The sequence below is a fragment of the Fragaria vesca genome, linkage group LG4 (genome assembly GCF_000184155.1).
Source record: "Fragaria vesca subsp. vesca linkage group LG4, FraVesHawaii_1.0, whole genome shotgun sequence".
NCBI classification, from domain to species: Eukaryota; Viridiplantae; Streptophyta; class Magnoliopsida; order Rosales; family Rosaceae; genus Fragaria; species Fragaria vesca.
Window position 1 is genome coordinate 16,961,740 of NC_020494.1, and position 10,777 is coordinate 16,972,516.

Sequence of the window (10,777 nt, forward strand, 5' to 3'; positions counted from 1 at the left end):
AATCAGATCGGGATGAATGGTTGTAGAGATAGGAATAGATGAGTGGCTGTAGCTTGTTATAAGTTGGGGGTATCATAATCTTTTGTATAAGAATCATTGGAATTAGCTATTGTAAAAGACCTTGTTTTTGAGTATTTGGACATTTTCTCAAATGAATTTTATAAAATTATCCCAAGCCTATTGATCAAAAAAGATACTCCCAGCCAAGAAAAAAAACAGTTTAAAGAATTTCTAAATATTTGAAGGGCCAGTGGTAAGTTTTTATGTTTTTTTTCTAAATGTTCTTAATTGTTTTTCTATTTATCTCTTAATAATTATAACTAAAATATTACCCAAAAAATATTATAGGCCCAATACACGTCGCATGTTGCGACAAAAAGTTGTGCAGCACGCAGCAATATAGCCCTTTGATTGGTTGGTGTACTGCACGTGTCTTCTATAGTGTGTGAGGAGTGTATGTGTTATTGCTGATGTCAGCCACGTTGGGCACACAAGCTGATGTGTCACAAACCAACTTGAGCTAGATTGCTCCCCCAAAATCTCACCTAGGTTGAATTGGGGAGAAAACTCATTAATGGGTGGAAGATGGATTTTTTCTTAGGTTAGATTCCTAGGTGTTATCCAACCCAGGTTGGAATTTTTTCATAGGGTAGACATGCTCTTAGAGTAAGTTCACATTTGGGTTAGATTTCTGAAGTGAACTAGATCACTCTGGGTCACTGTGACTAGGTAGCAATTTTCACTCGTAAAAAATGTGAGATTGTTACTACGTGGTAGTGACTGTTTATGTTTTCATTTAAAAAAAAAATTTAAAGTGTGAATAATGGTTTTAGTTGTAAATAATAGTAATTAATAACTATATAATTTATTAAAATTAATTTTTTTATTGTATAACATTTAGTCGATACTTATTGAAATACAACTATGAAATTAAGAGATTTTTTTTTGTTTGTATGAGATGTAGACTAAATGTTAAACATATGGATTATGTGATAGGCTAATCAACCAACCTTACATAACACTTGCTTATGACATTTTTTTTGGGGAAATTATTACAGGAAGGAAAGTCACATTAAACTGTTAAGTAATTATACCAAATTAGGTTATAAATGTATAGGCTGTCGTAAGTTCGACTCGGGACAGACTAACTGTCGTCGCATATGATAAAATGACCAACATACACTCAACAACAAACGACGACGTGAATGTTGGTGTCGTCCAATAGGGAAGCAGTCCGATAGGGCGTAAAAATTGCAGAAGGTTTTAGGAAGGAGCGACAGATGTTGCAGCGCTACGCACTCCAGAGAAGTTCAGTGATGGCTCTCAAATCCCACCGCCTCCATAACCGTATGTATTCTCACTCTCTCTCCCTCTAAAACCAGATACTCTGATTGAACTCAACTCTCTACTCACAGTCACCGATACGACGTCGCTCGGCGTAGCAAAGAAGCCAAGAACAATGGCCACCGAATCCTCCTCCTCCTCCATGAAAGACGCCTTCACCAAATACGCCGATTACCTCAACAACCAAGTACGCCCCTAAATTTCACTTCTTTAATTTCGTCTCTATCAATTTAGTAAACAGCTTCAATTGCTTTGTTTGTGTTTGAAATTGTAGAACGATAAACGCGAAAGAATCGTGAAAGCGAGCCGTGACATCACCATGAACAGCAAAAAGGTCATCTTCCAAGTTCACAGGTGACCTAATCGTTCATTTGTATGCTTTTGATTGTTTTCTTTATGATGACTAGAATTAATGCTGTTTTCGAATTTGAGCAGGATGAGCAAGCACAACAGGGAGGAGGTTCTGCAGAAAGCCGAAAAGGATTTGGCCTTCGTGACGGATCAGTTCGTGGCCCGGCTGGTTAAGGAGCTCCAAGGGACTGATTTCTGGAAGCTGCGACGAGCCTACTCGCCCGGGGTAAGTTCTACTCATGCTGCATTGTTGCGTTGTGTCGATTTAACTCCCATTTATGTGTTGTATCACTTGTATGTGTAGTTGGTTAGCTTATTGAGTTGTGGTTTGGTGTTTTTGCAGATACAGGAGTATGTTGAAGCTGCAACGTTCTGTAAGTTCTGCAGGTCCGGGGCGCTTTTGAATCTTGATGAGATGAATGCTACTTTGTTACCGCTCAGTGATCCGTCTCTGGAGCCTTTGCAGATCAATGTCCTTGATTATCTCCTAGGGGTAAGTTCTTTGATGTTGATGTTGGATTTATTATAAACGGGAAAATGTAGGCCAGTTGATTAGGTGGATATGGTTTTGGGATTAAGAGTACTGCAGGTGACTAAAAGTTTATGAGTGTTTTGGATTTGACTACAGTACGTGTGTTGATGTACAGCTTGCAGATTTGACTGGAGAGCTGATGCGGTTAGCAATCGGTCGAATTTCAGATGGTGAAGTTGAATTTGCTGAGAAGATATGCAAGTTTGTGCGTGAAATTTACAGGGAACTGACCGTAGTTGTGCCCTTTATGGATGATAGTAATGACATGAAGACGAAAATGGATACAATGCTTCAAAGTGTGATGAAGATTGAGAATGGTATTCTTTCTGCAGCTTTGTTGCCCGTAGTAATGTTACAAATTTAATCTCGAGAACTAGCATGATTTAAAATAAATGTAAATGCTTCATAGGATGAGTTTCTACTTGGGATATGTGAATGGGATCAGAGTAGGAGTCCATGACAGGTTTTAACTCATGCAAGCACATATAGGAAACAAAAAAAAATGTGACCTCTGAAATGCAAATTTCTCCTTTTCTTTTTCTTATTTTCTAGTGCAACCAAGTTTCTTTTTATTTTTTTCTATCAAAAGTTTATTACAGTTTGCACTATACATCAGACAACTGTTGTTCTCCTTGTTTGATTATTTTTTAATCCCTTGAGATGTTTCTGTAGCTTGCTTCAGTGTTCATGTCAGAGGATCAGAGTATATGCCTCTACTTGGATCTGAGGATCCAACTTCCTTTTTATTAGGAGCGCCCAATGTTGATATATGATGTAAGTCCAAGTTGTTCCGTTATGTATCTTACTCTTTCTGAAAGTGTTACCTCAACGTGCTTGACCAAGGAGAAAATTTTCTTATTTTCTGCAGGCTTGATTTTGAGGAGCAAGGATGGGAGATGCACTCTTTTCTGGAAAGCATTTTAGTTCGTCCTTGTCACTTGGGCACCCATGACAAGAGATTGCTACTTTCTTCTGAGGAGAAAGCTCCTTAATGTTTTCTTTGGAGAGCAGTAAGCCTTTGAAACAGTTTTACTAATTTCCTGTAAATGGATGGGTATTACGATTTTGATTTGAATAGCTTGGTAAAAACTCGGGCAAAAAGGTGTTAGACCCGAGGTTCACATTAGAATGTAGGAGCAGCCTACTACTGCTAAGCCAAACTTTCATCCAAGTATGTTGAGCTTCTTGTACATTATCTGTCTGAACTCTGAATTTATTACCCTTTTTTATAGTAGGTGGTTTCATGTTGCTCAATATTTTCCTAAATATTTTAGCTTTAAAACATGTTCTAACTAATGGCTCAGCATTCATGGTAGTCTTACAGAAGCAAATCGTAGGTATAATGTGAAAATGTAAAAGTGTAAAACAATTGTTCTTTGATCAATAGGGGACATATATTTGACATTCTGACCAAACCTTCAAAGCCAAAGCCAAAGCCAAAACCAAACCCATAAACGTGGTTGCCTACTATATAATGGAAGCCGTCCCATGCTTGTTAGCAGGCAATATATTGAGGTTTAATATTAACAGCTTTTCTATGTTAAGATTTTATCGAGATTTTCTTACGCATCTTTCGATACTAATTGAGGTTTAATATTACAGTCGAACTTTTCTATGTTAAGATTTTATCAAGATTTTCTTACGCATCTTTCGATACTGATTGAGGTTTAATATTACAGTCGAGCTTTTCTATATTAAGATTCATCAAGATTTTCTTACGCATCTTCCGATATTAAAATGTCGTAGGTAAGAAAACTGTACTCTTTGATCAATAGGCTGGGGATATATACATCTGTGCTAGCTCGTTTAGTAGGCAATCAAAATCTGATCGTTTCGCGACTACCAGAAGGGTATCATGTCACTAACTCAGCCTCCTCCAGCTCTTCCCCAATACTTGCAAGAAAATGAGATCAGCCAAGAAACCAGAGACATGATATCTACTCTACCTAGAGATCAAGGTTGGATTGCAAGTCATATCTATCAGTACCAAGGCTTTTGGCACTCAACTAGGCAGATAGAAGGAGTCTTGGCGTGCCAAGAAAACTTCCGAGCTCAAGATTCTGATATCCTACTTGTTACTACTCCCAAATCAGGTACCACTTGGCTCAAGGCAATCTTGTTTTCCCTTGTGAAACGAGGAGAGTATTATCATCCAGAACCTCAAGACCACCCCTTGCTCACAAAAAACCCCCATGTTCTTGTTCCCCATTTGGAGATTGGTTTGTACCTTCAGAAACCGGTACCTGACCTCATGACCTCCTATGCCCCTCCTCGGCTCTTTTCAAGTCACTTACCACTTGTGTCTCTACCGGAATCAGTCAAAGAGACTGCTTGCAAGGTTGTCTATCTGTGTAGGAACCCTAAGGACACATTTGTTTCACTCTGGCACTTCGCAAACAAATTGAGACCCGAGAGTTGGGGAAGCATTTCACTTGAAGAAGCTTTGGAATTGTTCTGCAGGGGAGTGAGTATGTGTGGACCCTTTTGGGATCATGTTTTGGGGTACTGGAATGAGAGCTTGAAAAGGCCTCAAAGTGTATTTTTCATCAAATATGAGGAAATGAAAGAAGAAGAAGAAGCCGGTTCTCACTTGAGGAAGCTAGCTGAGTTCTTGGGGTGCCCATTTTCTCCAGAAGAAGAGGCACAAGGGGTGGTGGGCAACATCCTGAAGCAGTGTAGTTTTGAGACTTTGAGCAATTTGGATGTGAACAAAAGAGGGAAGTTATCATCCGGCGAGGAGCATAGTGCTTTCTTTCGGCGAGGGGAGGCTGGAGATTGGAGGAATCATTTGACTGCTGAGATGGCGGAACAGATAGACCGTATCACTGAAGAGAAGTGGCAAGGTTCTGGATTGAAATTCTAAGTGTGCATGTGTGCATGTGTTTGATTACTTCTTTGTTGTTTGTGTTTGTGTGTGGACTTTGACCTTGGTTAATTGGTCCTAATGTCAGTATCTTCAATCTCATTAGATAAAATGTATGACCTTGGTTAATTGGTCCTAATGTCAGTATCTTCAATCTCATTAGATAAAATGTATGAATTTGACCTTGGTTAGTTCCAACGTCAATATTTGAATCTTGTGAAATAAAAGTATTGCCGATTTGCTGTCCAATATTACTGTATCAAAGACACGAATGAAATTTATAAACAGATGAATGCCAATAGCTACACACATCTGGCTTCAGCATGCTACTGTTAGACTGTACTACATTTCGGATTTATCTTCGACATATTAGCTAGCTTCTCTTCCTGATCGATCAGATCGTATAGTGAAAAAACTAGAATGTTTCTAGCAGCGAAATAGTCTGATAGGGCGTGAAAGTTTGCAGAAGATTTGGGAAGGGAAGACAGATGATGCACCTCTATGAATTCCAGAGAGTTTCAGTGATGGCTCTCAAACCCCACCGCCTCCATAAACGGGGATGTATTCACCTCTGCATTCATTTTAGACTTCGGATTTTCTCTTTATCATGACTAGAGTTCAATGCTATTTCGGACTTGAGCAGAATGAACAAGCACAACAGAGAGGAGGTTCTGCAGAAAGCCGAAAAGGATTTAGTCGCAGTGGCAGATCAGTTCATGGTCTGGCTGATTAAGGAGCTGCAAGGGACTGATTTTTGGATGCTACGACAAGCATACTCGCCTGGGGTAGCTTCTACTTGTGCTGCATTATTATGTGGTGTTGATTCGCTTGAGTTGTGGTTTGGTGTTGCAGATACAAGAGCGTGTTGAAGCTGCAACCTTCTGTAAATTCTGCGGGAAAATGTAGGCGAGCTGATTATGGATTAAGAGTACTGCAGGTAACTGAAAGTGATGAATGCTTTGGATTTTGACTAAAGTATATACGTTGCTGCCCAGCTTGCAAATTTAACTGGAGAGATGATGCTGGAGGCAATTGTGCTGGTGAAGTTGATGTTGCTGAGAAGACATGCAAGTTTGTGCTTGAAATTTACAGGGAACTGACTCCGGTTTGTCCCCTTTATGGATGATATATAGTAATGAATATAATGTCTATAATGTTAAGATATAAACACAACTGTTCTTTGATCAGTAGGGGACTATACATCTGACGTTCTGACCAAACCTTCAAAGCCAAAACCAAACCCATAAACGTGGTTGCCTACTATATAATGGAAGCCGTCCCATGCTTGTTAGCAGGCAATATATTGAGGTTTAATATTAACAGCTTTTCTATGTTAAGATTTTATCGAGATTTTCTTACGCATCTTTCGATACTAATTGAGGTTTAATATTACAGTCGAACTTTTCTATGTTAAGATTTTATCAAGATTTTCTTACGCATCTTTCGATACTGATTGAGGTTTAATATTACAGTCGAGCTTTTCTATATTAAGATTCATCAAGATTTTCTTACGCATCTTCCGATATTAAAATGTCGTAGGTAAAGAAAACTGTCTCTTTGATCAATAGGCTGGGGATATATACATCTGTGCTAGCTCGTTTAGTAGGCAATCAAAATCTGATCGTTTCGTGACTACCAGAAGGGTATCATGTCACTAACTCAGCCTCCTCCAGCTCTTCCCCAATACTTGCAAGAAAATGAGATCAGCCAAGAAACCAGAGACATGATATCTACTCTACCTAGAGATCAAGGTTGGGTTGTAAGTCATCTCTATCAGTACCAAGGCTTTTGGCACTCAACTAGGCAGATAGAAGGAGTCTTGGCGTGCCAAGAAAACTTCCGAGCTCAAGATTCTGATATCTTACTTGTTACTACTCCCAAATCAGGTACCACTTGGCTTAAGGCAATCTTGTTTTCCCTTGTGAAACGAGGAGAGTATTATCATCCAGACCCTAAAGACCACCCCTTCCTCACGAAAAACCCTCATGTTCTTGTGCCCTTCTTGGAGCTTGGTCTGTACCTTCAGAAACCGGTACCTGACCTCGCCTCCTATGCCCCTCCTCGGCTCTTTTCAACTCACTTACCACTTGTGTCTCTACCGGAATCAGTCAAAGACTCTGCTTGCAAGGTTGTCTATCTGTGTAGGAACCCTAAGGACACATTTGTTTCACTCTGGCACTTCGCAAACAGATTGAGACCCGAGAGTCGGGGAAGCATTTCACTTGAAGAAGCTTTAGAATTGTTCTGCAGGGGAGTGAGTTTGTATGGACCCTTCTGGGATCATGTTTTGGGGTACTGGAATGAGAGCTTGAAAAGGCCTCAAAGTGTATTTTTCATCAAATATGAGGAAATGAAAGAAGAAGAAGAAGCCGGTTCTCACTTGAGGAAGCTAGCTGAGTTCTTGGGGTGCCCATTTTCTCCAGAAGAAGAGGCACAAGGGGTGGTGGGCAACATCCTGAAGCATTGTAGTTTTGAGACTTTGAGCAATTTGGATGTGAACAAAAGAGGGAAGTTATCATCCGGCGAGGAGCATAGTGCTTTCTTTCGGCGAGGGGAGGCTGGAGATTGGAGGAATCAGTTGACTGCTGAGATGGCGGAACAGATAGACCGTATCACTGAAGAGAAGTTGCAAGGTTCTGGATTGAAATTTTAAGTGTGCATGTGTTTTTTTACTTCTTTGTTGTTCGTGTTTGTGTGTGGACTTTGACCTTGGTTAATTGGTTCTAATGTCAGTATCTTCAATCTCATGAAATAAAATGTATGAATTTGACCTTGGTTAGTTCCAACGTCAATATTTGAATCTTGTGAAATAAAAGTATTGCCAATTTGCTGTCCAATATTACTGTATCAAAGACACGAATGAAATTTATAAACAGATGAATGCCAATAGGTACATGCATCTGGCTTCAGCATGCTAACTGTTAGACTGTACTACATTTCGGATTTATCTACTGACATATTAGCTAGCTTCTCTTCCTGATCGATCAGATTGTATAGTGAAAAAACTAGAATGTTTCTAGCAGGGAAATAGTCTGATAGGGCTTGAAAGTTTGCAGAAGATTTGGGAAGGGGAGACAGATGATGCACCTCTATGGATTCCAGAGAGTTTCAGTAGGGGACTTATACATCTGACATTCTGACCAAACCTTCAAAGCCAAAGCCAAAGCCATATACGTGGTACCTACTATAGAATGGAAGACGGCCGTCCATGCTCGTCAGCAGGCAATATATTAAGGTTCAATATTAAAGTCAAGCTTTTCTATATCAAGAGTTTATCGAGACTGCATCTTCGGATATTAAAATGCGTAGATAAAGAAAACTGATCTTTGATCAATAGGCTGGGGAGATATACATCTGACCAAACCTTCAATGTTCTAAGCCAAAGCAACTCCATATAACGGAAGCAAATTGGTGCTAGCTCGTTTAGTAGGGAATTAAAATCTGATCGTTTCGCTACTACCAGAAGGGTATCATGTCACAGACTCAGCCTCCCCCAGCTCTTCCCCAATACTTGCAAGAAAATGATCTCAGCCAAGAAACCAGAGACATGATATCCACTCTGCCTAGAGATCAAGGTTGGATTTCAAATCATGTCTATCAGTACCAAGGTTTTTGGCTCACAACTATTCAGATAGAAGGAGTCTTGTCGTTCCAAGAAAACTTCCGAGCCCAAGATTCTGATATCTTACTTGTTGCTACTCCCAAATCAGGCACCACTTGGCTCAAGGCAATCTTGTTTTCCCTAGAGAATAAACGAGGAGAGTATTATCATCCAGAGCCTCAAGACCACCCCTTGCTCACAAAAAACCCTCATGTTCTTGTTCCCTATTTGGAGATTGGTTTGTACCTTCGGAAACCGGTACCTGACCTCATGACCTCCTATGCCCCTCCTCGGCTCTTTTCAAGTCACTTACCACTTGTGTCTCTGCCGGAATCAGTCAAAGACTCTGCTTGCAAGGTTGTCTATCTGTGTAGGAACCCTAAGGACACAGTTGTTTCACTCTGGCACTTCGCAAACAGAATGCGACCCGAGAGTTGGGGAAGCATTTCACTTGAAGAAGCTTTGAAAATGTTCTGCAGGGGAGTGAGTTTGTATGGACCCTTTTGGGATCATGTCTTGGGGTACTGGAATGAGAGCTTGAAAAGGCCTGAAAGTGTATTTTTCATCACATTTGCGGAACTGAAAGAACAGCCCGGTTTTCAGTTGAGGAGGCTAGCCGAGTTCTTGGGGTGCCCGTTTTCCCCAGAAGAAGAGGCACAGGGAGTGGTGGAAAACATCTCAAGGCTGTGTAGTTTTGAGAATCTGAGCAATTTGGATGTGAACAAAAATGGCGTGGAGCATAGTGCTTTCTTTTGCCAACTATGTCAGATTATCTAACTGCAACTAAATTTGGGTTCGAATTCTCCCAAAGGTGGTCGCTCCTCTTTTATTATCGATTTTGTACTGCAGCTTTGAGGTTACTGTGAGAGTTTTTGAATTGCCGCTCTATGAAGACCAAGCTGGTGCCCGGGCACAGCATCATCTGGATCCTCAGCTATTGCCTACTTGAAGTAGAATTTTTTCTCTCTCTCGCTCACTCTCTTTAAGGTGGGACCCCCCTAGCCCGCATTGGACCACTACTCTGAAACCGCCTAGCGGGCCTCGGGCTCGGCCTAGCCCTCTCAGGCCCATTTTTCCTATGTGTCTTTGTTGTTTTTTTTTTGCAAACACGAAAACGTAAACGGAAGATGGCTTCAATGACGACGGCAAAGAGAGGAATGAGCGGAGCGACGAAGGTTTAAGGGAGCTGTTGGTTGTGGTCTAATCAGGGAGCTGTTGGTTTATGGTTTAAGGGATTGAGAGCTTTGGCTAGAAGACACAGAATCCCAAACACCCGAAAGATATCAACTTCTTCCAAGGTGTGATTTCTAACTTACACTGACTGATTATCAATGTTCTTCATTTTTTCTTTTCTTTTCTGAAAACGATTAACTTGGCTCTGAAACTGGAATAAGAACAACAAGTATTTCACAGAGATTTTGGTTATAAAAAACAAAACACAAAGTCTATGTTGACTGATTATACTGTTGTATGATTGTATCCCACAGAAAATTATAGTCTGAAATAGAGTGATAATTAATTGGGGTTTTGTCTGCGGTGTTTGGTAACTGCTAATCAATTAGAGTCTGAAATAGATGCCTAGTTACATTATGATTCCAGTGAAGTGATAATCTTGGGTTTAGTTAGAGAGACTGTTATGTCTTGGCAACTGTCAAATTTCCACTTTCAGTGTCTAACCAGATCAATGCTTTTAACTAGATCAATGTTTAGAGAATGTTATATGGATATGGCATCTATTTGCTGCTCAAATTGTTCTCTAAACTTCGTTGCTGCTCAAGTTGTGTACCAATTTGAATGCTGAAGTTATTCTCTAACCTTCGTTGTTGCTCAATTTGTGTACCAATCTGCTTATATTTGAATTGTTTATCCTGGAGTATGGTGGTAGTGTTGGGTTTGGATATGGATAAAGTGATTTCTATTGCGTAAATAGACAAGTTGTAGGCTAGATTTATGCACTACGTGAATTGTTATTGACTTCAGTTTCCTACATTATTTTTCCACCACGTTTTATTCCCCGTTAAAAGAGTCTATTAGGTTTCTTGATAAATATGACAGAGTACATGAAGTTGTTCTTGTAATTTCAGAA

General features: G+C 40.1%; 5 protein-coding genes across 5 annotated transcripts; all 5 read left to right on the forward strand.

The window, feature by feature from the left end:
- The first annotated feature begins 1,195 nt into the window (after window positions 1-1,195).
- LOC101299854 (translin-associated protein X-like) lies at window positions 1,196-3,486 on the forward strand. The gene is made up of 8 exons (XM_004297153.1): window positions 1,196-1,347; window positions 1,416-1,531; window positions 1,619-1,698; window positions 1,780-1,921; window positions 2,039-2,188; window positions 2,343-2,544; window positions 2,900-3,001; window positions 3,096-3,486. The coding sequence occupies exons 1-7, from the start codon at window positions 1,281-1,283 to the stop codon at window positions 2,998-3,000; spliced, it is 858 nt and encodes a 285-aa protein (XP_004297201.1). The 5' UTR covers window positions 1,196-1,280; the 3' UTR covers window position 3,001; window positions 3,096-3,486.
- A 524-nt stretch (window positions 3,487-4,010) lies between these two features.
- LOC101300137 (cytosolic sulfotransferase 12-like) lies at window positions 4,011-5,337 on the forward strand. Its single transcript, XM_004297154.1, has one exon. It carries the CDS (start codon window positions 4,083-4,085, stop codon window positions 5,088-5,090), a length of 1,008 nt encoding a protein of 335 aa, XP_004297202.1. The 5' UTR covers window positions 4,011-4,082; the 3' UTR covers window positions 5,091-5,337.
- Window positions 5,338-5,734: 397 nt separating this feature from the next.
- On the forward strand, window positions 5,735-6,216 carry LOC101301388. The gene is made up of 3 exons (XM_004298296.1): window positions 5,735-5,875; window positions 5,943-5,973; window positions 6,086-6,216. Exons 1-3 carry the CDS (start codon window positions 5,735-5,737, stop codon window positions 6,214-6,216), a joined length of 303 nt encoding a protein of 100 aa, XP_004298344.1.
- Window positions 6,217-6,383: 167 nt separating this feature from the next.
- Window positions 6,384-7,927, forward strand: LOC101300434 (cytosolic sulfotransferase 12-like). The gene has a single exon (XM_004297155.1). The coding sequence runs from the start codon at window positions 6,739-6,741 to the stop codon at window positions 7,741-7,743; it is 1,005 nt and encodes a 334-aa protein (XP_004297203.1). The 5' UTR covers window positions 6,384-6,738; the 3' UTR covers window positions 7,744-7,927.
- Window positions 7,928-8,562: 635 nt separating this feature from the next.
- LOC101301676 (cytosolic sulfotransferase 5-like) lies at window positions 8,563-9,468 on the forward strand. The gene has a single exon (XM_004298297.1). It carries the CDS (start codon window positions 8,563-8,565, stop codon window positions 9,466-9,468), a length of 906 nt encoding a protein of 301 aa, XP_004298345.1.
- Window positions 9,469-10,777: the final 1,309 nt, after the last annotated feature.

Coding starts and splice junctions, on each gene's coding strand:
- LOC101301676 (XM_004298297.1), top strand. CDS start 8,563: ATGTCACAGACTCAGCCTCCCCCAGCTCTTCCCCAATACTTGCAAGAA.
- LOC101300434 (XM_004297155.1), top strand. CDS start 6,739: ATGTCACTAACTCAGCCTCCTCCAGCTCTTCCCCAATACTTGCAAGAA.
- LOC101299854 (XM_004297153.1), top strand. CDS start 1,281: ATGTTGCAGCGCTACGCACTCCAGAGAAGTTCAGTGATGGCTCTCAAA. Junction 1,532..1,618: donor CCGATTACCTCAACAACCAA/GTACGCCCCTAA, acceptor TTGAAATTGTAG/AACGATAAACGCGAAAGAAT. Junction 2,189..2,342: donor TCCTTGATTATCTCCTAGGG/GTAAGTTCTTTG, acceptor GTTGATGTACAG/CTTGCAGATTTGACTGGAGA.
- LOC101300137 (XM_004297154.1), top strand. CDS start 4,083: ATGTCACTAACTCAGCCTCCTCCAGCTCTTCCCCAATACTTGCAAGAA.
- LOC101301388 (XM_004298296.1), top strand. CDS start 5,735: ATGAACAAGCACAACAGAGAGGAGGTTCTGCAGAAAGCCGAAAAGGAT. Junction 5,876..5,942: donor GACAAGCATACTCGCCTGGG/GTAGCTTCTACT, acceptor TTGGTGTTGCAG/ATACAAGAGCGTGTTGAAGC. Junction 5,974..6,085: donor TGTTGAAGCTGCAACCTTCT/GTAAATTCTGCG, acceptor GTTGCTGCCCAG/CTTGCAAATTTAACTGGAGA.